The 25,751-nt window shown below is 45.2% G+C and overlaps 1 protein-coding gene across 9 annotated transcripts in view; it reads left to right on the forward strand.

Moving 5' to 3' along the window:
• Nucleotides 1-12,323, forward strand: part of LOC144943983 (disco-interacting protein 2 homolog C-like) — a 132,559-nt gene extending 120,236 nt beyond the window's left edge. For all 9 annotated transcript variants that reach the window (XM_078871932.1, XM_078871956.1, XM_078871948.1 and 6 more), the window contains 4 exons: nt 757-831; nt 1,071-1,245; nt 7,988-8,111; nt 9,162-12,323. In XM_078871932.1, the coding sequence (XP_078728058.1) occupies nt 757-831; nt 1,071-1,245; nt 7,988-8,111; nt 9,162-9,414 (627 nt within the window). In that variant the 3' untranslated portion in view covers nt 9,415-12,323. The remainder of the gene's footprint in view (nt 1-756; nt 832-1,070; nt 1,246-7,987; nt 8,112-9,161) is intronic.
• Nucleotides 12,324-25,751: the final 13,428 nt, after the last annotated feature.

Consider the following 25,751-nt stretch of genomic DNA (forward strand, 5'->3'; position numbering starts at 1 on the left):
CTTCAAAGTTGTTTCATAATGATCAGAAATAACCTCATGTATGTATGTTGAACTTCTTTTGCACCGAACGTAACCGACCGTGCTAATTAGAGGTGTGGGGGAAGGACAACAAATTAAACAAAAAAATAAGTTCTAAAGAAATTAGTTTTCGAACTCGATTTTAAATTGCATTGCTCCAGTGGCATCTTAATATCGGAAGGAAAGAGCGTTCCAGATGGCCGCAGAAGCGCATCTGAAGACATGCAATGTAGTGACCATCTTTATTTGACGTCTAGCCAAAAATAGACTTTAATAACATGCATGTTGGTATTTTATATGTTTGTCACAATACAGAACATTCATATCATCCCTTGCTGTTGAAATATCAAAACGCTTTACATTCACCTCTGTTTGATACACCATGGCAAGGAATATTACCGGGTCTTGTGATGCCAGCGTCTTTTGTTCAGCCTTAAAACATAGAGTGTGCCCTGCACAATAGAATAAAATTTATATCATCCATCATGATCATGCCAGTGTGAACTGAGCTAAGGTTCTCCACTCATCAACCCACAACGTTTGCTGTATTGGGGTCATGGCCATCATCTCTGTCATTCACTTAACCTCAATGTCCCTTCTCCACTACCTTGCAGGAGTGGCCAAATTTCAGAATTCCACTATAGTTTAAGAGTTCATCAGTTAAGTTAACTTTAGCACTGATATACACCAGCTATTCCCTTACCGGTATAATGTTCTCTCGTTGTTTTTCTCGATTAGATTATGCCTGGGGTGAAGGTGATTGTTGCCAACCCGGAGACCCGCGGGCCCCTGGGAGACTCCCACTTGGGAGAGGTAATGTACAACCTTTAATGCACCATCACAGGCTCAACAAACGTTCTGCTAAGATGCCTTGCCAATTGCTTCAAAATTGAATCTCCACTGACAACTCTGACGCATCACGAGAAGACAGCGCACGGTTGACTCTGACGTATCTCCCTTTCGTGCAGCGAGAAAGCGAGAGAGCGAGCGAGCGAGAGAGCGACTCTGCTCACACGCGTGTGTGGCCACCCTACGCTGTGCTTCCCCCGCAGATCTGGGTGCAGAGCCCTCACAACTCGAGCGGGTACTACACCATCTACGGGGACCAGTCGCTTCACACGGACCACTTCAGCGCGCGTCTCACCGTGGGAGACACGCACGCCGTGTGGGCCAAGACGGGCTACCTGGGCTTCATCCGGCGCACAGAGCTCACCGACGCCAGTGGGGGTAAGCAACGGCCTCGTCCCCGGGCCCTGTGCTCGCTTGGTTTGATTCGGTTATTTTTGACCCAGCTGGCCAGGATTGGGACAAAAACTCAGCCCACTTTTTCACCCGGGTAACTGGAGAGCACACACTTAACATTAAGACTGACAGTAACGTATTGAAGAATCACAGTTAAGAGACAAACAACATATATAGTATTAAAAAGAAGAAATAAAATCTCATCAATGGTCCGCATACTATCCATGAAGTGTTAAGGCCGCTGGGATAAAAACAATCCGTACGCACGCCGGGAAGCGTGCCTCCGTGCCGTGCAGCACGGGAGCAAAATCTGCGATGGGTAAAATGCACAACTTGCAGCAGCCTTGGCAATTGACAGACAAAGCAGCAGAATGCAGGCCAGGGACAGGAGCATTTGTGCAAATCTAAGCTCTGATTTAATCGGTCTGTACTCGAATGTGAGGAATGTAACTCGGATTCCAAACATCTGTTTCGGGGGTAATTATTTTCATTTTACCAACTTCCAGGATTCAGTTGGCAGCTGAGAAGTTGGGAAGCCGCGGGGATGTGGCACGGGGGGGGGGGGGGAGAGGATTCTGACGGCAGTTATCGCCATTGAGCTCCTCCGTGTGTAGCTGTTCGGCAGCAGCAGGGGATGGATGAGTGACTAGGTAGGATTGGTTTATCACACTCCGACTTATGGTGATGCTGCCTCATGTAGTACTCAGGAGTATACAATATTCACTTGTTATTCGTGACGGGAATATGCTTCGGAGATGCTTATTTTGGGGCGGCGATGAGCGCCATGGCACGTCAATGGTGGACGCAAGTGTCACTGCTCGTTAAGAGGGCTCCCAAGAGACACAACAGTTCCGGAGTGTGCACGGTAATAATTCTGGCGACAGGGTGGCGCTGCAATGGGTAATACCTGTGCCTCACACCAAGAAGGGGTGGCCTGGGTTCAGTTCCCAACTTGGGTGCATTTCTGGAGTTTGCATGTTCACTCTGTGTTCCCTCCTATAGCTAAAAAACACACATACCATGTAGGCTTTCGCGACCAATATTATTCATAAGAAAGGTTTTAGGGTTAGATCGCGTTATTTGGAAATGTGTTGTAACCCTCCACCACCCGACACGGCCAAGCAAAGGACAAATATTTCACTACTTTAGCCCACCAGTGTGTTGAAGAGTGAATCAACATAATTAAAAATTTTAGTACGACGTTTCGTTGGTAATTAAATCCAGCTTCATCGGGCAATTTGCCAGAATGGTAAGGCTCTGCTCTTGCTCCCGGTCTTAAATAGAGCAGCAGCAGGGTGACGTCATCATTTAATTCATTCAGGTGAAGTGATTTGAGGTGGGGAGGGTATTGTAATTATATAATAGATTTGTAATCATTCAATTGTTGTTCATTGGTATTTGTTTCCCTTATAAGGAATTGTAATTGTATTCTATATTTTATTTAATAATACGCTTATGAACATACCACGTAACTGGTATTGACCAAACATCTCAAAAGCTGAAAATTTACCTGCAACTTACTCGGGACTACACACAGCAACATCGCCCCCGACTCCAAAAACTTAGCAGGACTCTCCTGAAATATAACATTGACTGACTGAGGCTAAACAAGCAAAATAACGAGACTATTTTTATTATATTGTGTGCAAGGGCTGTATAGCTCATGCATGTGCATTCATAAAGCCAATAAACTATTCCCACTTTATTTGGCAACTCGCCTTATGTGAAGACATCTAGAAATAATCTTTCTTAAAATGGTATAGTGTTGGCAATTTGATTTTCTCAGGCTGATTTGTTGCACCACATTTGTGCCATCAACCCCAGGGTTGAGTCAACCTTAGATGAGCACCTGTTGTGGTAAACATGAGCATTGGGGCGACAAAGGCAGCCAAGCGTAGTACTGGCCACTCATTCCCCTTTTGTGCTGTGCTGACCTTAATATGTGCTCGCAAACAGCCCTTTCTCCGACAGCCTGTGTAGGCTATATGAACCTTATGGCAGGACCCCAGGGTCCCATAAGCCCCCTGCTCTCGCATAAACTGCGTTGCGACGTCACTTTATGTCTGTTGAATGCGAACGATATGCTAATCAAAGTTTTAAAGTTCTGTTTCTGACTACGGCAATTTTGGCAACGACGGGTACTTGGTGAAGAACGAGAGGATTGATTTCTGGTGGGTCGCGGCATTTATGTGCGTGGTGGAACGGAGTCGCCGAAAATAAATTTGTTAATTACGATTTTAACTTCAGTTTATTCGGGACCCCGGGGTCCCGCCATGAGGTTCATATGGAGGAATATTCGAAAATGTATTTAGCTGCCCAAATGAGCCCCTGTAGTGATGAACGCTATGCTGTCCCTGCACACACACACATGCACACAACCTGTGTCAGGAGCTTCTTCTGAGAGGCCACTGCTTCCTAGCGATGGCTTATATTCAGCGCAAGATTGGAATCACAGGACTATCTTATAGCCCATGTGCTGAATCTTGTTTTCAGTGCCTTTTACGTGAACATTTCTGGATGAGTGCATTGCCATCTAGTGGCCAAATTAAACGTTCCGAGGCGCATCTTTGTCAGTTGTTGAATTTACAAATGTTGACAACTTTGGGTGCAATGTTCCACCACTTTATTCATCAAATGTGATACAATTTCGAAAGTCAAAGTTATTTTATTGAGACACATAGACCATGTAACCAGGTTATAGTAGTTTTTGAGATGTTTTTTGTCTGTTTTACTGGATACATAGAGTAATCATTCCAAGATTAAAAAAAATACCAAAAATACTCTATTTACCATCTTCTTCACAGTGGACATTATAGGTCTCCTTACGTCATTCAAAAAATGAAGTGGCCATTGTGTGCTGGCATCATGGTCCACATTTTCCAAATAAAAAAAAATGACCCGCAAATTCGTCAATTATGATTACACATCAGCGATCATCGCCCCATGGTATGCAGACTCTCGTGCCCACTTCTCAGGTCAGGTGCTGTGCCGCACAGGGACAGCTGCCACTGGCGGGGGGAGGGGGGTCTCTGCACATGTTTCAGATGTAATGTAAGGCGCGTTGAGTTACTTAAGGCATTTAAACGCCATATAAATACCAAATATTACAATGCAACATAGAATTTTGGAGTGGGGCGTTGGCCTGTGACGAGGCACACACTAATAATAATCTCTTTTAATCAAGTTAATTTAAATACGTTTAAGCAAATTTGACGGACTGATGGCACCACTGAGCCTCTGTGCATTATGCAACAACCACCAGCATCTTCTGAATAAGTGCATTATGATCCTTTTGTCTTAGGTCGCCATTCAACAAATTTGAGCAAATGCATGACCATCATATCAATGTGTTTAGGCCGTGTTTAATTGTGATCAGCCTCCAATTATTATTATTCCGTGTGTGAATTATCACAGCTTGGTGGGAATTGGCTAAGCTTTGACTTTGCAGTGCGGCATTGGGCAAGAGTCGCTTTAAACGCACTCCCCTCGAGGCTGTCACCCGTGTACCCTGCTGCGTGTTGTGAGCGCCTCATATCGCAGGGTAAGCTCATAGGGACTGTAGGTGTCGCTCTGTTTGCTTCGGAGCAACCAAAATCCACGCGCACACTTTGTTCCGTCATAAATTAAACATCCGTTGTGCGATGAAAGTTGTGAAATCTTGATTTGAAGCTTTCGTGACTGCAGGAATCCATACTCTTTGTTTTTTTCGGTAAAGTCACGTAGGTAGAAAATAAAATAAATCACGACGTTTCGGGCGCAACACAAGCGTCCGTCATGTGACTTTACCGAAAGAACCAAAGAGTATAAAGTTGTTTACCATTAATTCCGCACAGTGCTTGCGTATAACAGCGATTGATTCAAATGTGAAATTGCATTAGCGTCTGAATATATACCAACTGGAGATTGATGCTGGCACAAGACGGCCTAACAAAGAGAGCATGTGCACTGGCTAAGAATTCTAATGCATGCCCTGTATTTGACAGCGAGTTATGTGGGCCAATGTGCGGGGCGGAGAGCGGTTGTTACTTTTTGTCAACCAGTGAGTTGTTCCAATTGCACAACAACAACAAAAAGTGTTCATCTCATGAATGTTAAAATAGTGATAGTTATCCAAGGAAAAATTTACATAAAAAATATGGGAAAACCTTCTGTGCAAGTGATCATGCACTTTTAGATGATACATGCAACTGTTGTATTCACTCAAGTAATCTGTCAATGTAACCTTGCTCAATTTCACAAAATAATACGATTCCTTACCTCTGTTTTATAATGTAAACTGTCTTCGGGTATAAAATGTAAAGTTGGCACACTCCAGAAAATGACAGTCGTGACACGCACAGTGTCTTAAAACATCTTATCAATTTGATTTTATTCAAATATCCTTCCGTGTGCGTTGTCTTTCTTCGGAATGAGAGCAAGTATAACCAGCTCCGCGAGAATCTGCACCCTGCCTGCTTAGTATCTTAGCGGCATGGAAGTCCATGCTTTTAAATTACCCATCTAAGGCCATCCAGTTGAAGGTCAACCCGGGGTCCAGGCTTCCAGCCCTTCTTATCAATCTTTGCAATCTGGAATTGCTAGCTCACCCAGTTACGGAGAGGCCTTTTTACATTTGTACTTTTGTTTAGAATACTGTTAATTCCACAGTGTCTTTCTAATTATTAAATTGTTTCCTGCTGATTGTGTATATTTATATAGGAGCTAGCTATATGGAAGTAGCTGTATATTGTACACTGCAGTATTTGGAAAGTAAATACATGAAAGGTTCCAGGAGCACAGACAATGATGTAAAAACAGAGGTCTCGGTGTCACACTGAATTCGCAATTGGGTTGCGGTGTTCAATATGAATCCATGTTAGTGGCCTTTTTAATTATTTGATGATTCTGGAAAAGATTAACTTTGCCAGCTAAGCCTGGGTAGCTGAGGTACAATTATGACCAAGGGACAGTCAATTGAATAAAATATGTATATTTTTTTATTTATAGTAAATTGATGAATATTTAGAAGTTGGACAATAATAGCGGCGATGATGCTAGTTTTCCCTGCCATGGGAATGTGGAATTTACACTCCTGGCTTAGGGCTGCCACATTCCTTGCCCTGCTGATCCACCGCTGATATTGACGACGCCTGCACACAATAGCTTGCGCTTCTGAATGTCAAATGGTCTTTAACGCACACTCTCCATCTGACTGACATTATTCCACCTACACAAACACCAGGCAATGATGGGAATTTAGTTGTCCATATAGAGTGGGTTATTTTAAGTTTGCAGCCTTTTGGCCACATACAGGAACACATAATTGCATAGTGTCTCAACATAAAGAGTGTTTAAGAATTCAGTAGATATGCCAGCAAGTAAAGTATATATGTTGGTGCTAAAACAAATAAAAATGCTATAATCATGAGTGAAAGTAATCTCTTTACATCCTTTCTCTGGTGGATAATGCCTGCAATTATCAGCCACATCTCAGACCTGAAATGCCATGTTCAAATTGCATGTTGTAAATCCCACCAGAGGGAAGGACTGATTGCTTCCTTTATTTCGTGTTTACTCTGGAATTCCCCATGCCGAGCCAGATTTGGAAGTTGATGCGAATAGAAACACGTAATTTGTGTATACAATTTGTAGCAACACATTTGCTCCTTTTACAGTTGGTACGTACTGTGTGAAATGCCAACAGAAAGGTTTGTCAACATTTCATTAACCTGTAGAAAATAGTAAAAAAAACAATTTTTTTACGAGTGGCAGCAAAAGTTTGAGAATGAGATTTCTACCAGACCCGAATACTTTAGCAGGCAAATGTTGAGGTTCCACCTGTATGTACTCAAAATGAATAATTACACCCCTTTGTCAGTCCACTGCTGGATGAAGGTCTCCCCACACGATCAGCCATGGGGTTTGAATGTCCATACTTTACCCCGCTCGTCAATGTGGCGCCGCCAAATTGATCGTGCAGTGCGCTAACTACTGCTCCACCGCTCCCCCGCTCATTTCTCACGTGGCTTAGGTGCCAACGTGCCTCTAAGGTGCTCAGTCATCATCGGAGGCCCGTGCTCATCTTTGTTTGGCCACCATGTGCTTACTGGTGGAGATTCCATGGTGGCAACCAATCTTTCATTAATAAAACCACTGCCAGCATTATACAGCGTGATGATTATTTTATTCACCATGGAGAGATTATGGGCTGTGTCGATCCTAAACTGGCATTTCAACTCGCAACGTTGCTAACGCGAGCGCTGTAACTCTAGCACACCCTTCAGCTGGATGTCTGCACCACTTGGTGTTAAATTACTGTTTACTAGAATTTTAATTAAGTTTTAGTCAACAGTATGTCTTTAGAATAATATGAGATGCAGTTCTAACAATACTGTAATACAAAACTCTGTAAATATTCCTTACTTCCCGCTGTCTTTGTATCCTTGAAGCTTAGTCAAAGTGATCTCCTGTTCAAATGAACATTGAGGCGGTGTTCATCTCCTGTTTCCTGCCCTGAACCGGCAGTGAAAATTCCCACATTCCTCCTCACAGGGTGACCTCAGAGGGATTTATGATAGGCCCGAGTCAACCACTTGACCAGGATGTCAACTACCAATCTTCCGATTGCTAGCCCCCCTCGCTCTACCGCTGATCCACTTGGGCCGGCTGTCTTGAGAACTGCCGACACGTTCACGCTTGCCCGCCCTTTTATCGTCGTGCCGTTTGCTCCCATCCACCGCCTTCCCAGATCGCCACGATGCGCTGTACGTGGTTGGTTCACTGGACGAGACGCTGGAGCTGCGAGGGATGCGGTACCACCCCATCGACATCGAGACCTCCATCCTGCGGGCTCACAAGAGCATCGCCGAGTGGTAGGTGTCACCCCACGCTGCAGTGCCACTCGTACCCACCGTAGTTCATGGAGAGGGCAGCAGACTGTGTTAAGGGCATCCCTCGCCCACACTAAGGTTTTATTTTTACCATTTTATTATTATACCAGGTAAGGCCCACTCAGACTATATAGCTATTTTTCAGAAGCGACCTGGCCACAAATGATAGCTCAACGAAGTGGCTTATCATGTGGAAACTTATAGCTGCCAAATGCTCTAAACATATGTTTCTAAATGTGGAGGGAAAAACCGGAGCTCCCGGAGAAAAATCCACGCAATCACGGGGAGAGACACCGCAGGTGGCTTGGATGACATTTAGGATTTCTCCCATGATGATTTTGTTGCCTCTGACATTTGTAAATATTTTATAAACCATACATTTTTCATATCTTGGTGTGCGTGATTTTACATTTTGTCTCAGCTTGCTTGCGTATTCCAGTTCATGAAAATTGCCATTTAAGAGTTGGCATTTTAGTCTGATTCACAAAACTGATTTGGAGCGCCAAGGATTTTGTATTCCCAGTTTATAATTAAGCTAGGGAAGTACGATATATTCTTTAAATAATTGTTGTATCATCAATATTTACTTTTGTTCACTGCTGTTGATTCAGAATTGTCAATTCCACGTAATTTGTACGCTTGCTTATACAGTAATTTCTCCATCGAAATAATGTAAGGACAAAGTTTGGCAAGGGTACGATATACCTACACCCAGTGAGACGGTGGGATAATGAACTGAGGTGTGAGGGTACATCGCTGTGTACTGTAGCATTCCGTGCGTATAGCCAGAATGAATTTCATTACCGCTCAGTCGCGCAGCTCAAGAAAGTAGTTGGTCGTCGACTGCTCAGAAGCCGTGTTCTGCGTTGTGCGAAAAGTTTTCCCTTAATACTAGAACCTTGTTAATGTCAAAACGCGTTGTTGTCGTGAGCACGCGTTCAGCGAGGACTCGCCCTAAGTGTCCCGACTGCCCTCCCAGTGCCTCATCCCCTCCACTTTCCGTTTCCTTTTTTTTCCTTCCCTCCCCCGCAGCGCTGTGTTCACGTGGACCAACCTGCTGGTGGTGGTGGTGGAGCTGGGAGGGCAGGAGCAGGAGGCGCTGGACCTGGTGCCGCTGGTCACCAACTCGGTGCTGGAAGAGCACTATCTGGTGGTGGGCGTGGTGGTGGTCACGGACCCTGGCACCATCCCCATCAACTCGCGTGGAGAGAAACAGCGCATGCACTTGCGCGACGGATTTCTCGCCGACCAGCTTGACCCAATATACGTGGCCTACAACATGTAAACCGCTGTCCGTGGCCCCCCTCACCAACACTAGCGAGGGTGGTTAGAGGTTTCAACGTACCAGCTTTGGTGGAGATTCAGGCAAAGCTGCAAGGGAGGCAGTGGGGGGGGCGTGGTGACTGAAAGCAGAGTGGCAGATGATGAAACGAGCATGCAGTCTCAGCCAGGCCTTGCCCCCCACAGTCATTTCTACACACTTATCAGGATTGAAGGTGCTCGTTTTGGCGATATTAATTTGCTACCCTTTTTAGCTCGTCGCAGCTCTGCTTGTGAGCCCACCCAAACGTTGCTGCGCTAATGCGCGCCTTGTACGGTCCGGCGTGGGCTGTTGCGGCTGCGCGCGTGCGTGTGTGTGTTTTTTTGCTGCTATGTTTTGACGCCACTAGAGGAAATTGACACCACATCGACTTGCCCGCGCGTTGGCTGTTCTCCTAACGTCGCTGAGAATTGACACCGGATCGATTCGCAGCGTATCGCTTGTTCTCTACTAACGCTACTCAAGATGCACATCTCCCGCGAACTTTGAATTGTTATTGGCGGTATGCATCTCAAGCGCTTATTTTACAGTGTAATAGATCAATCGGTTTGAGCTAAGACACATGCAGTGGGAGATAGCTTTACCAGCACTAAAAGGAATGTATTTTTTTAGTTGCAGGATTTGTATGTGCAAAATTCATTGTATATAGTTCGTTAGCCTAATTGTCTTATTTGATGTATAGTGAACTGTAAATACAGCCTGCTCACGTCCGTTCAGAAAACCGTGACGTTGTCTCTCCCAGTACTAATTTGCATTGATAACGGTTCCTTAATTCTGCAGACCTCACTGCCGCAATGCTCGTTCGATCAGAATTAGCGAAGCAGATCCCTCATTTTCCTCGTTCTCTACACGTGGCCTAGCAGTCGTATTGTCTCTGTGTGTAAACCATGACCACTTTTTCCAGACTCCACCACAGCAGAGGGACTTGCATAGATTACAAAATATACGCTTCTCCTACTGAATGTTCCATGTTACTCTTGGCTTGTTTTCACTTTACAAACAACAGGGTCAAACCTTATACATTTGCCAAATGTATGGCAGGATGTTTTATTGTTATTCAGTTACACAATGTGAAAAAAAACAACCTCCCAAGCCATGTATATCTTGACAAGAACAATCTGGGATGAACTTGAGTTATCTGGTGATAATTTAGGTTTTTCAGAACACCATTTTTTGGCTTTTTATCAATTGTGGTGGGCGAGGTGGGGGGGGGGACAGAGTTGAAAATATATTGAAGTGGAGTGGGAAACGTACGTGATGTGTCAAAGCACATGGATTCACAGCGGTGCATGAGCAGGGAGCGGGGAGCATCGTTTGCCTTGCATTTTCCGGATTTCCATGCCGGCCGGTTTAGTGCGGTCGTACTTAACCGGCCACCGCTGCCGTCACCGCTGCTGCGGTGCAGCGAAGGAGGTGACGGGAGTGCGGTGCTGGGGGCCACGCGGCCCCACCTCCTCCTCCTCGCGTGTGAGACCCTCGCCGCGTGATCGAGGCTTCTTGTGCGGCGAGCGGCGCATGGGCGGCCTGAGCTGGGGCGGTGGGGGTCCGGCTCCTCATACGAGAATACTTGAAGCCTTAGTAGAAGTGTAACCAAAATGCAAAGCGACTCCGCGATGAATGCTGAGGGGTTGCGGCGCGTTTACTCCACTGCAGTGTGTGACGGCGGTTGTGCTGCGTTAGCGGAAGGAAAAACGGAACCGTGGCTGGGGCCGTGACCACTGACTTTCATCGTATGGCGGGAGGTGATTCAGTCTTAATGCAGTGAATATAACTACTCTGTGCACGCAGTAGTTTGCTTACAAGCATACAAATTCTAACTACTGTACTGTTGTTCATGTTTACCATCAATATTTTGGTGCGTTTCTGTGCAACAGAGGCTTGTGTGAGTACGCTTAATGTTAAGCAGCTACGTGGTTGGGTAAACAGGGGGACCACTTGCCATATTATTGGTGATGTGTGACGCACATTATACCGAAAATTACTTTTGTTATAAATATCAAATGTACATTAATAGTAGTTTTTTTTTAGCACTATGTTGTTCTTTGGATTTGCCGAGCTGGTCATGAGTGAGAAAAAAAAATATCATGTTTTAAACTTTGTGTAATTGGTTGAAGTTGTTCAACTGTAAGTAGCCGTGTGCCGTAAAACTTGTTACCTACTGCTGTGAAACCCATCCACACACACGCCGTCGTCTGAAGAGGCAAACTCAATGGGGATTCTGTTTTATATTTTCAATTTTAGTCATTTATGCCCCCATGTACCGTCAGAACTGGCTTTTCTTTTTTCAAAGAATGTGCATGCCATTACCAGTATAAACGATTGTCACGTATGCAATTGTTTTACAACAACAACAAAAATGGCATTTCATTTCGCAAAAGCGTTTGCATCAATTACGGTTTTTTTTCACGTTTTACAATTTTGTGAGCCACCTTTCAAATCCAAAGAAAGACATGCCGTGAAAAAGATAAAACAAATCAATTTTAACTGTTGGGTAACATTGGTGGAAACCGCTTGCAAACGTTTCACCGAGTAATTAAACATTAATGCGGTGGTTTTATCTTTCAACTTAAAAAATAATAACATGACCCGAAAAATTGACAGTTTTGTGGGTGTAATTATGTATAAATGCCATTTTTAAATTATTGTATTTAAACATGTATTTTAGTGCATACAAACCTTGCAGATAATCGTCTCTTAACCCATTGTAATTGCTAATAGTTCTTTCTATCCTGAATTGCGGCGTCAGAATTCTGTTTTTTTAGCCTCCGACGTTTTCCTTTCATCGCTAGTTTGGGTTTTACGTCATTCTTCTGAAAATAATTTGTAGTAAAACGACGACAACAACAAAAAAAGCAAATAAAAATGTAAACTGTTTGACTGTTGCCTGTTTTATGGTTCTTTTTGGGTTGACATCTCGATCATCATCAGTGGCGGTGGCACAGCAGCGGTTCAATGTGAACCATCGCTCAACAAGGACTAACACGGGCAACCATAAGAGTTTTTTGTTGTTGTTTAGATCGCGTAAATGTAAATGGGTTGTTAACCCCGCCACCATCTGACACAGCCAATTTGCAAGGTTTGTCATGTAAACAATATGACAATTCGTTACTAGTACAGCACACCGGTGTGTTGGAGAGCAAATCCACATTTACAATCCGAGTATGACGTTTCGGGTGGCGGGTTTAACGACATTTGTATTTACGCGACCTCACCCAAAACAACTTATGGATGATATTGGTCGCGAAAGCCACGTGTCATGGCGAATAAAACCCTTTCTGATTCTGAAACAAACACTGGCAACCCATACACATATCGGGTGTACTGGCCACGTGCAGAGTGAATGAGAGATCAAGCTTTGCCCCATTTGCAGGTTATGGAATTCAGACTATGCCCAGTATATCTACCCATATTCAACTGCTGGAGCTTGAGTACTGTCATTGAATCGGGCGAATACCGACTTATTGAGACAAAACTCGGATACGACACAGGGTCGTGTAACATGTGCCCAACGTGAGGATTATTGCTCACTTGAAGCTATTTAATATTACTAAAGTGTTCATAAAAAAGTTTCATATACTGAAATATCTAGACCAAATATGTATACCCTGTTCTGGAAAACATTGGAATGCTGTTTGGCAACACGATGAAAATTAAGCGTTGACGCTGTCTGGTTGACAACATCTGCGATTGTTACGTAGTCTTGTCCCAAGATTATTGCAGGACCAACTACCCGAGTCTGCCATTCGAGATGTGTGCCTAGTGCACGTTATTTTCAAGTTATTTTAGAATATTTTTCCGTCGTGTATTCAGAGTCTGCATGCAAATCTTTTTTTTCGTGATTTTTAAAGCAATGTGAGACAATGTTTTAATAAAATTCCCTACAATCATGAAAGTTCTTCCCACAGGACAATCGTCACCATTCAGAAAGCAGGGAAACATCTTACCAGCTCTGGAGAGTTGATAAGCTCTGTTTAATTGTATGGGAATTGTTATCTGAAAAATGATCGTGCCCACACCACACAGCTGTCTGAAGTAACCAGAACTCCTAGAAAATTACAATGATGAGCATGCAATGCTAATTTTCCAGAGTTGTCGACAAGCCCATAATCGCGTTCGGACTCGATTCTCTTTTCCAAAGTCAGACAATTGATAATATAATGGAACCAAATGAAATGTCAAACAAATGGACCGATTCGCATGAGCGACGATTCAAACAGCACGGCACTCGGTCAACGCGTGGTGTGTCCCGGCAGACAGACACCGATGTCCCGTAGGGACATAGACTTTTGGGGCAAGTGCTGTTAACGAGCAACTATGAAGGCCGGCCCAGCACACGAGGTGGTGGGTGGCCAGCACTACGCCTTTGCCTCGCTTGTGGCGATGTTTACACCTCGCACACATTTGAGGCCTTAATCAATCTGCGGGAAGTCGAGTACCCGTTCAGATAATCCACACTGGTGTGGGCCCTGAGCGCGAATCGAACATGGGTAGCCGGGTTCGTCGCGCAGCGTGCTAATCGATGACGGACACGGGTCTGGACCACTTTTCATGGTTAGATGTTTCGATCATCATTATCGGCCTTGATCAGTCCACTGCTGGATGAAGGCCACCAACTCCATTAACTGCCATGGTCCCGTGGTGTAACATTCCACCCGACACCTGCATCGCGAGCTGACGTCATCGCTCCATCTCCACGAGGGACGTACTGTCGCCCTGGAGCGACGGTCTCCTGCCCCAAGCCCGCGTGTATAAATAATTTCAACAACGCCGTTAACCTGCACGTGTTATCGAGTCCACGCGTGCCTCTTCCCTGTTTCTCAATGCAATTCCATGCACGCATCTCTCCTTTCTTCTTTGTGCACGTCTCTGTTTTTGTTCAATTTCCTTCGACAATGTCCGCGTTCCTAAATCCATATCAAAGCGTGCAAATTTGCAATGATTGAAAACGAACCCAAAAAAATCCGTAATTAAGCCCATGGTATTTTAACTTTTCACGATCAAGATCGGTTTACAAACAATTCTCAAATTCACAATCGCCCCACCGGCCCACCCCCATTATTCCAACATTTTGATCCTGAACCTCGCTCCACAGCTCGACTCAACACAAGCCGCTGTGCTGTTCTCTTTCTCAAATCGATGCGTCTTGGCAGTCGTTTAGCCACAGCTTGCTTCACCTGGCCATTTTAGTTGTCTTAGGGGCCGTATATAAATGACGTCACGCGATTTTGGACGATTTTTGACCCCCCCCCCCTTTCGTCACACGGCGTCACAAAAAGTCGGACCCCCCTCAAATATGACGTCACAAAGCTCTGCCCCCCCCCCCCTCAAATAAATAAAACATGCTTCAAATCGCTTTAAACTATTGTCATTGTAGTGCGTATTTAACGTGGCGCTACACTCTGATGTTGTAGGAGAAAACATTTATTAAAAAGTCTATTTAATTAAGTAGAACGTGTTGTCTAAATTTATTTAAAGTTGCGCATTTTGATGTGACGTCACATTTCTCAAATTTCCTCCCGCTCGTCACACATCGTCACATATGTCTGACCCCCCCCCTAGGTGCGTGACGTCATTTATCGACCCCCCCCCCCCCCCCCCCTTACGCATTGTCACAATGTGTGGCAAACCAATCGTAGAGTTTTATCTTTTTCGCCAGCGATTATAGATCTAGGTAACGCTTTTTAAACGGGGTTCACAGCACGGAATCGTGGGTTCGATCCCGACCCTGACGCCTGCTGCTGTATATTTGGAGTTTGCGTGTGTCTCTTCCCGTGGTCGTGTGGATTTTTTCACCGTGTCCTCCGGTTTTTCCCCTCCACATTTATAAAAACATGCTTTAAGAGTATTTGGAAGCTATTAATTTCCACATGATGATAAGCCCACTTCGCTTATCATCATACGCCATCGGGCTCTAATAAAACATGGTTTAGTTTAATTCTAGATTTGAAGTTTTCGTGACTGCAAGGATCCATAATCTTTGGTTCTTTCGGTAAAGTCATGTAGGTAGAAAATTAAAAAAAACTAAGAATAAAAATAAAGAATAAAAATAGAAATGACTAAATTAAATCACGACGTTTCGGAAGCAACACAAGCTTCCATCATCAGGTGGGACAACCACAGCAAAATTACTGTAGTGGGCAAAGAGAGCTGTTTTTTATTCTTATTTATTTTCACCCACGTTACTTTACCGAAATATCCAAAGAGTATGGTTTAGTTTAGTTACTTGACAGGCATCGTTTCTCCCATGACAGCCTCGCGTCGTTCATAACGCGACCACCATCCCTCTGCCGCCGCTGCTGCTGCTCCACATCCATCACATCAGCATTCAATCCACAGCGACTACTCAGCGACACTTTGAGGCGCCCCGTCTCTCTCGTCTGGCTCTCGAGCATCAACACTGAGCCTCGACTCCGCACATCAAGAGTCACGGTCGTTCGTTTACGGCCCGAGAAAAAAAACACATTTGTGTGCGTTCATGAATGTCCTTCCATTACACTGGTCAACAAAAAAAACATTTTTTTGTGGCCTGGACTTTTGCAGCTGTTTTAGACTAACTTCAGGGTGCTGATTCCAAATCTGATCTCAGATTTTCTCTATCACATCTCATTTTTATGCTATCGGCATACCCCATTTTCATTGATTTTACCAGAAATTAACTGTCACTTATGATTGCAAGTTGTTGCGAGTCAGGGACTGCTTTAGTGTTAAAATATGGTGCTGTATTTTTAGGATAGTGTGTTTATAATATCATTGTATGTACATATCCATATTTATTTAATATTTTTCTTCTGCAGTTTTTATTTAAAATGCAATATTTTATATCTCAAAAATCTGATGTGATAGACACAAACTGATGCCAGATTTGGTATCAGCACCCCAAAATTACCTTAAACCCGTTGGAATACCTTATGCCAGAGAAAGTGTGTTGACCAGTGTTATCAGCAGCAGCAGCATCACCGTCATTCTATCCAGCAGAGGGCTCTCGTGCTATCTGTCCTATTGCAGCTTCTTTGAAGGGGTGGGGGGGGGAGCCAATTAATCTACGATCCTCACGAGTCCTATCTATGCATACAGGCAGCGGCTGTCTGCTTAAACGTACATACTTACCGAATGTACAAGACCACACGAGGTAATAATGCACAGGCTTATCAAACCAGTAACGTTTGTGCGTATATGCAGCATTATATATGTCACGAAGTTTTAATGGTGAGAGCAAGTTATTGCGGTGTATTTCTGACATCTCCATTCAGTGCCGTGGCAACATAGCCACGTGCAGGAGTTTAAGGGGAACAGTCGCATTGAAAACCAATTTTCTTTGATTAAAAACTCATCGCTTCAGAACTGCTTGTGATCATTTATTGTGACTTGCAGATGCCCCGTGCTTTTGTGGCAGCCCACACGCAGCCCGCATTCGTCTTCAGTCTCGTAAGACTGGTGCCGCTCAAAAGTAACCATTGATGGGACCTTTAGACATCTATTACACATCACTGATACTCTCTGGTGGCGCTGCGGGAGGCACTCATTGCACCTCGATCCCAAATTGAGGGACGAGGCTTGTCCATTGCGATGTCAATTTTCAATTCCCACGGTTGAATATGATTGACTCAATATCCGCAGGCACAGGTACGATAATGCAGCTGCCGTCTGAGGACACGGTGAATGGACACACAATTGACCGTCTCTGAAGTTATCGTATAAAACTGCACGTGTCTGAGCAGTCCCTACTCCAGACACTATACCTGATCACAAAGACTGTTGGGGCAAGTGCTATTAGCGCGCACCACCTCCGCAGTGGTGATGTTTACACACCGCACCAGGTCCTCAATTGAGGCTGAGTGGACCTATGGGAGGCCAAGGAAGGTTCCCAGGTAATCGTCATCGTTTGTTGGTGGCCCTCAGTGCCGGATTCTCCTAGGAGCAATAGTAGCTACATATGCTACGGGCCCCGCACTTTCAAGGGCCCCACGCTAAATGCTTTAAATTTATCAATTCCGGTTCAGTGATTCTGCAATTGCTCTATTACTATAGTACTATATTACCTTAAACTTTTATGAACGACTGGGTGTTTATGGTTAGCGATTTGTCATATTTTCTGGCTCGAAAGCAAATGAAAACATACAATAACTTTAGTATGCAAGTTAACATTTTGTATTTTCATATTGAAGTGTTCTTTGTTTTATTTAGGGCCCCTTTATAACATATTCTACAGGCCCCGCACGAGCTTAATCCGGCACTGGTGGCCTTGAGCGAGCATCGAACTCGGGTCACTGGATTCATCGGGCAGCGCGCTAACCGCTACATCACCTGATCGCTTACACTACTCCACACACACACAGGCATGCTCTGTTAGAAAGCCCTCCTCTATAAATGCAGCTATTGTTTGATTTTGTCATCCCCCTCACCCCGCCCGCCCGCCCCTGTGTTTGCTCTAAAATATTTTTTTAAATACTCCAAGAATGGCCCGCGGCCTCGTGGTTAATAGCCTTGCACCCGGAGACTGACCCCTCTCTCTCTCTGCCTCCCACACCTACCGGTCGTCTTGCACTGCCACGGGTGCAATGCACTCACGAAGCTGAGTTCTTAAGCCCAACGAGGAGAGAGATCGGAGCACAGAAGAGAACAAAGTCGTCAACGGGCAATCGGGCACAGTCATAGTGGCAGGAAAAAAAGGGGGGCTTATTGATGAAATACAAAGATAAGGTTTCGAATGTATTCAAGGTCACGTTACAGCCCATATAATGGGAGTGCAGCGGGGTGAAAACACAGAGCTCTGTGTGCCAGACTGTCAAGGGCGCTATGTGTTCGCTTGGTCATCTTGCCTTACCCGAAGCCCTTCCTGTGGTCAATGAGCCAGTCTCTGAAATGCGCCGAGCGACATTCTAGCTTATTGCCATGTCATCGCAAAGATAAGGCTGTCGTTAACGTAGTACGAATATATTTAAGTTATAAAGGGTCTTTCAAAAAGGTACTCGAAGAGCTGTAACTTAGAATGAGCAAGCGAACGGTTGCTCAAGTAATGTATAAACATAAAATGTGTATTAACTAAACTGTAGTTGAATGTTTCGTCGGTTTCAGAGTAATACTATTACAGCAGAGGACTTTGCCTCGAATAATCACACTTTTTAACGTCAGTGTTCTTCGTGATTTATTTGTTATATAATAGGCTGCGTGCCAAATTGTTTGAAGCCAAACGGAGCCCAGAATGAATGCTCACTCAGTGTATGAGGTTAATAAACTAAAACGAAACTATTTTTTATTTTACCAGGTAATGCCCACTGAGCTCTGTCGCTCTTTTTCAGAGGCCACAAACGATACATCAACGAAGTAGCTTATGGTGTGGAAATTAACATCAGCCAAATACTCTAAACGCATGCTTCCGAATGTGGAGGGGAAAAACTGGAGGACCCGGAGAAAAATCCAAGCGATCAGTGGGGGAGAGAGAGAGACACGCAAAATCCAACTTTACCGTAGGTATCAGGGCGCGGGATCGATGACACGACCTCTTGTATACCAGGCGAGGACGTTAACATCTCACCACAGTTGTTTAATTATTTTAAGGCGCCATGGTAGATTAAAGTGCCTTCTACAACGTGTATCCTCTCTACCTCTCTGGAGGAAGGGTCATTGCCCGAAACGTCAGCTATTATTTATAAAACATGTTTTAAGGCCACCGCGTTATTGACGAATGTTTCGATGTTTGTTTGTTTTCTGTTATTTAAGCCGTGAAGTGACCAGCAAGCGGTGAGTGTTCCATTCTAACCATTCGCATCGACCCACAATTCACCGCCTAATCACCACACGCTCCCTGCTGACGAGCCAGCGCTGCCATTTGTGGCGATCCACGGTGTTCGATCGGCACAGCGTGCTTGCCAAAAAATTAACACCTGCAATGCAGAGAAGTCAACCGCTTCGAAATGAAGCAAGTTCTTTGCACCGGTTACATTATGGACTTCGCAGGACCCCCCATTGTAACTCCCTGCACTAAAAAAAAGACGCTGCATGCCCACTGTTGCTACTGTGAACGCTCACATTCAGGCCGTGCCTCGCACGGAGTGAATGTCAGGTCACGATGAACAGATGCCACCTGGTGAACATCCACTGCATTGCTCGAGCTGCTAGAACCATTACGGAATTTAAACAACAACAACAAAAATACACGGGCACCGTAGCGGTTGCCTGCGGACAGCTACTGCGGCAGTGTGCAACACCGCGTCCCACGCTACAAAACTACGCCCCATCTCCAGCTTCGCGGCCAGGGCAGGGAATTGTCAAAAGTCCCCGACCTGCTGTAAAGTGGTCATTATTGACCTGTGACGTTGTCAGAGGAGGCCACTGTTTGACGTCATCATTTAAGCTTTGTTTCCAAAATCCTACGTTTAAAAAATTGCGTGCAATCGTTGTAAACGTATCTACATGAATTGCGACTGGAATATATCTACATTGGCAGTGCTGCAGGACTCCTAATTTTGAGGTTGTAAGTTCAAGTCCCAGGCAAGCTCAACTCAGTCCCATCATCATCATCCTTTCAGAGTTGGAAATCGAGTCCTACTAGGCGAGCCCCACAATAAGTGGCTTTCCTGTGGAGAGCGACTTTCATTCGCGACGAGAAGCATCCCCGCACTTACGTTGAGTGCAGAGACAAACGTGGTTTTATTTTGAAACAACTGTGGTTTTGTGAGGGCTTCTCTTCCAGAAAAGATCATTAACCGCAGGGCCGGTACGAGGGATACCCCGTGGTGGGGGCCCTGCACCACCCCATGTCACTTGGGCCCACCGACGCCACCGCTCGCTCTCTTGAGTGCGAGGGCCACTGCCTACGGTGGCCTCGCACGCAGCAGCACCGCTGGGCCCCTCCCTACATCCGAGAGGAGTCTGAGCCGGGCCCCATAAATCCCAGCGGGATCTTAAACGGATTTCAACTCACGTACATGGCCAAACCATATTTCGGGTGGTAGTGCCTCGCCGTGAGGTTGTATCCGTGGATGTGGTCGCGACTGGCATGAATGGGGGCATCCAAGGCGTGGGTTTCTTGCATCGTTAGGACATCAATGTGGGTTTTCGTTATGTTCAGTTGGAGGATCCTTGTCACAGGGCCTGTCTGGCGTGTTGTTGTTTGGCCCTGAAGAGGGTCGTTGGCGTGGTTTGTGGCGTTGTTGCTCTGGAGACCCGGAGATCGATGATCGATGTTCGGTCGCCGCGTTGACGGAATTTCCTCGTGATTTCTCACTGAACAGATTGGGCCGCGTGAAGACTGCCGTCTTCCACCTAAACGGCTGAATAAAAGTGAGTGCATTGACTCAAATGGAGCTATTGATTAATTGTATGTGGAACTTTGCAGACAGCCGATTGATACAAACGCTTCTTTTGCAAGGGATGCCTGGAGCAAAAGTATAAGGGGCGAAAAATGTAGGGAGTAAATGTTTTGTGCAAAAATAAACTATAAAGAGAAACGGAAATGAAAAACTTTACACCAACAACTGCCACTCATTGTGTCAATTTGTAGACAGAAATACATTCATATATAGCCTTGACATATCGTTGGATAATATTGGTCGCGAACGCCTACGTGTTCAACAATATCACCCCATTCAAAATGACGCGGCATACATAAAATATTTCCGCGCAAACGCAACGTTTAGGTTTCGCAAGAATATATGAAGCACACCTGAGGATGCAAAGCTTCAAAACTCTGGACTGACAAAATGTCCCGTGACGTTATCGCGGCAATATATTCTCTGACTGGTGGTGCATGCGCCGCAGGGGCGCATTCCCATTTACTTAATTCGCAGACCCCCCCCACACGACTGTGCGCTCACCCTTGGCCAACCGGCACAGCAGCTTGAGGGCAACGCAACTCAAAGTCGAGAATGGAACGCAGCTTGACCCTGAAAGTGGGATCATAGTGCCCGAGAGAAAAAATTAAATTCACTTCGTGAGGTTCTGTGCCTCCAGTTTATATTGGAGGGGAGGGGAGGGGGATACGAGAATTTGAAAAGACAAACAATCGCATTTCTCTGACATTTTTTGACTCTTTGATTTAAAGTGGCTGGACAAACGTTCTAATTACTAAAAACTTAACTGAACTTTATTTGAACCAATCTTGATTTGAAGCTTTCGTGACTGCAGGAATCCATACTCTTTGGTTCTTTCGGTAAAGTCACGTAGGAATAAAATAAAATAAATCACGACGTTTTGGGCGCAACACAAGCGACGTTTCGGATTTTTTTATTTTATTTGAACCAGGCAAGGCCCACTGAGCTATGTAGCTCTTTTGCAGAAGCGATCTGGCCACAATGACAGCTCGACAAAGTGGCTTATCACGTGGAAATTTAAAGCAGCCAAATAGCCTAAACGTGTTTTTCTAAATGTGGAGGGGAAAACCGGAGGACCCGGAGAAGTTAACATATCGGTGGCAAAATGTAAACTACCTCGCCTGGTATACAGGAGGTGGTGGGTTCGATCCTGACCATGATGCCCGCTTTATATTTGGAGTTTGCGTGTTCTACCTGTGGTGACGTGGGTTTTTCTCCGAATCTTCCCTCCCCTTTGTGAAACGTGCATTTAGAGTATTTGGCTGCAATACGTTTCCACATGATAAGCCACTTCGTTGAGCTATCGTTTGTGGCCAGGTCGCTTCGGAAAAAGAGCTGTATAGCTCAGTGGGCCTTACCTGGTAAAATAAAAAACAATGTGGAGTTATTCCGCAAAATTAAGATTAAGTAGCAACGCTGACATTGAGGTATGGCTTAGCTCACCGCAGCTCCGGGCTAAAAAGACCCCCACTCAAGATTTTACTTCTCACATTCTCTCTCACCACAAAATAACGACAGGGAATGGAATTCCGGCCCTTTTGTCCTTGTTGAACAAAGCGAAGAATGTTTTCTTAGACCCACACGTGCTCCTCCAACCCCCCCCCCTCCCACCCCCCTTTTCATCCCAAACCCGAATGCTGACGCGGCCACACGCCTCGCTCGTACGAGCACTCCACGTTGAAGCCTGTGACGAAAATAAAACGGGGGGGGGGTGGGGGGGGGAATATACTCGGTAGTTTGAGCTGAACGATATTCATTATATTCTTGTAATTGTAAGTACACATTGCTGTCAAAAAATGAGAAGTAAAGATATTTCAGAAAAAGGAATCGAATTTGAAATGATGTCGAATGATGCATTGAATTGACCTTTTTTGCGCAGTGGGACTCCTGCAGGTCATTATCGTCTGGACTATGAACCTTAATTCCCACGAGAAAAGTCGCACACCAACATTTCTTCATCAATGACACCACAGGTAGAATGATATCATTTCCTTACCCAAAAGTCAGGGCTAATGCCATTCATATCACATATGGGCGAATTCATTTGCGTCCAACAGATCCAGGAGTTCCGACAGTGTGGAAGGTCCTGGAGAGGGGTGATTCAAAACCGGGGATTTCTTAAAGATGGCCCAACAATTTGCAGCAGCAGCAGCAGAGAGAGACGCAGCTAATCATTGTGGTGCTGTTGTTGTGGTGGCTGAACAATTGTGGCTTTTTGCCTGCAGCCCAGAAACACCTGCACTGCGTTGGTCTGTCTGTGCCCGCTGCAATGTGGAGAACCGGTAGTGTAGCGGTTAGTGCCACGCTGTGCTACGAACCCGGCGACCCGAGTTCTATTCCCGCTCACGGCCAACACCAGTGACGATTATCTGAACCGGTCATGGGCCTCTCCTAGGTCCACTCAGTCTCAAATGAGTACCTGGTGCAGTGTGTAAACATCACCACTGCGGAGATGAAGGCGGCCGGGTGTGGTGTTGGCCACTCACCCCCGCTTGTGCCGTGCTGGCCTTCACAAATGCTACTCGCTTCCAGCACTTGCCCCAACAGTCTGTTCAGGCTATTCCGGGGACTCTTTGTCTTTGTCTGCAGTGTATGTGCACTGCGTCATAAAATAAGCATTTGAAAACCACGACCTCTTGTCGAGGCAGCCTCGAGAGCAAACCTCTCTCTTTCCCATACACGTTGTATTCTACCCAGCGCAAGGTTTGGCTTCACCACGGATTCCATAAATTACCGTGAATTTTGTTGGAGCCCACAAATAAAGTTGGGTTGATTTTGGAATCATATATTTACAATTCCAATGGCTACACTGTGAGCCGCTGGGTCAGAAGTGTTATTCAACTATAACATAATTGAGAATAGTTTTTTTTTGTCCCTTCATTCTGGTAACAAAACAGGTGTTAAGTTGTTAAAACACCAAACTTAAATATTTTTTACAAGGAATTAGTTTAAAAGACAATGCATATATTTTTTTGTTTGCATTCTGACCACAAGTATTGTGGTTAATGCAGACATGATTCCTTGTAAAAATGTTTCAATTTGGTGTTAACAACTCAGCACCTGTTTTTTGCCAGAAAAAAGGAGAAAAAACCTATTCTCATGTTTTGGTACTGGCAAAGGAGGGCCCATGATATAACATAATTCTCAAGCTGTTTCGATCACGAACCTAATCTACATGTGATTGCGGAAGCCACGTGTAGTGTCGATTCCTTTAAACCGTAACTGAATGGGAATACGATAGATTGTGCCGGTTACATCAGCATACACTTGCATTTGGCGGCAAAAGTGCGGTGGAATATGTCAAATGGACTTTTGTTCTACGACTAACGGAAAGGTCTTTGCGGCCACTATCTGTACATTTTTTCAAACGACATTTAGTGTTCAAATATATATTTGATGGAAACGATACGTTTTGATACATTTAAAACATAGATAAGGTCGGTACATTTTTAAAACAACACCGAAGTTTTTTTTTTATTTCCAACGTTTATGTGGCTAAAAAAAGTGTTCAAACCCCGTCTGAAGCTCCACATCACGTGATGCGAGGTCCACTTAGCTGCCTTCCCATAAGTGCAGTATACTGACCCATACCCAGGTCACTCTTGCAAATGAGGCTCATCCTGGTCCCTTGGGTCCTCACCTGGATACGCAGGATCAACTTAGAATTGTATACCTGGCATTTGAGCACAACAGTAGTTGGGCTCTGGCTTCCAATTGGGATTTAAATCACTGCAGGAGGTTGAGTCGTGTTCTGCGTGAGCGAAGGGAAGTCATGAGCACGGACGAACCCACATTGGAAAACGAGGTTAAGGTAAAAAAACCCCACCAATTTTCATCGCCAACAACTGCACAATAAACGCACTCACCGTATCCTTACACTAAACTAACAATGTGCTCGCACCACGTCGACTCAGCCTCAACTGAGTACCTGGTGCGGCGTGCGGTAAACATCGCCACAGGGGGAGACGAAGGGTCTTGGCGCTGGCTACCCCCCCCCCCACTTCTCTTTGTAGCAGAGCAGCTTGTGAATGGGGGGAGGAAGAGGAGGGGGGAGAAGAGGGAGTGATGTCATTGCCTAAACCCGGCTCGCCTCTCTCGCTCCCTAAGGGGTGAGTCAGCCTGCGTGGTGGAGGCGAGGGCTTGTGCTCGAGATCTCCCCCTGCCCCTCTCACCCCTCCCATCACCCACCCACCCCCTCTCTCACCCACCTCCTGGATGGCTGGAGGTGAAATCTGAGGCTCATTTCTCGGGCTGACGGGGATGTTTATTTACAGACCGCACGCCGAGACGCAGCAGCTGCGATCCTATCAACTTTCGTGGGATTTGTCCCGTTACGGGCTAATCGCCATTAATCTTGCAACACAATAAAAAAAACTCCCCCAGGAAAACAGTCTGGTAATTAACTAATGTCTCTGACCCAGGTAACAACGGCCGAGTGACATTTGTTATTTGTCACCAAAACAAGAATAAGATACATTTCAAAGATACAAAAACAACGGTTTTGTGATTGCTGCTTGTTCGGAATTGAGAGCGGTGGTACGAGTACAGGCCGGTCCTGTTGTCTTGTGACCCTCAATTAATTGACCTCTAATAATTTGGTTTCTTTTGCACATTAATTTGTGCTTTAAATACACCTTACTTAAAACTAAAATATTACGCTTTAGATAATTAAACGGGGGTCACAAAACATGTGGACCACGCTGCTACACAGTGCTCCCTTATACAGCGGTAGCAGAAACAGCCTTCTTCTGTCGATGCAAAGCATCAGCGACAAAGTCACATTCAGGTGTTCAAGCCAGACGACCGCGTCGGGAGCAGTGGGGGAGTGCAATCAGCGCTGTGATGACGTCCCCTTCGTATTTGTGGATCGGGCATCGCGTCGTTAAACCGTTGTCGGGTCTCTGTTCTGGATGAGCACAGTCGCGCACCGCCACTGTTTAGTTTTTAATTGTCCATTTGTGCATCGGTTATCCGCGTCGGCTGCCATGG

This window comes from Lampetra fluviatilis, chromosome 2, assembly GCF_964198595.1.
Source record: "Lampetra fluviatilis chromosome 2, kcLamFluv1.1, whole genome shotgun sequence".
Lineage (NCBI taxonomy): Eukaryota > Metazoa > Chordata > Hyperoartia > Petromyzontiformes > Petromyzontidae > Lampetra > Lampetra fluviatilis.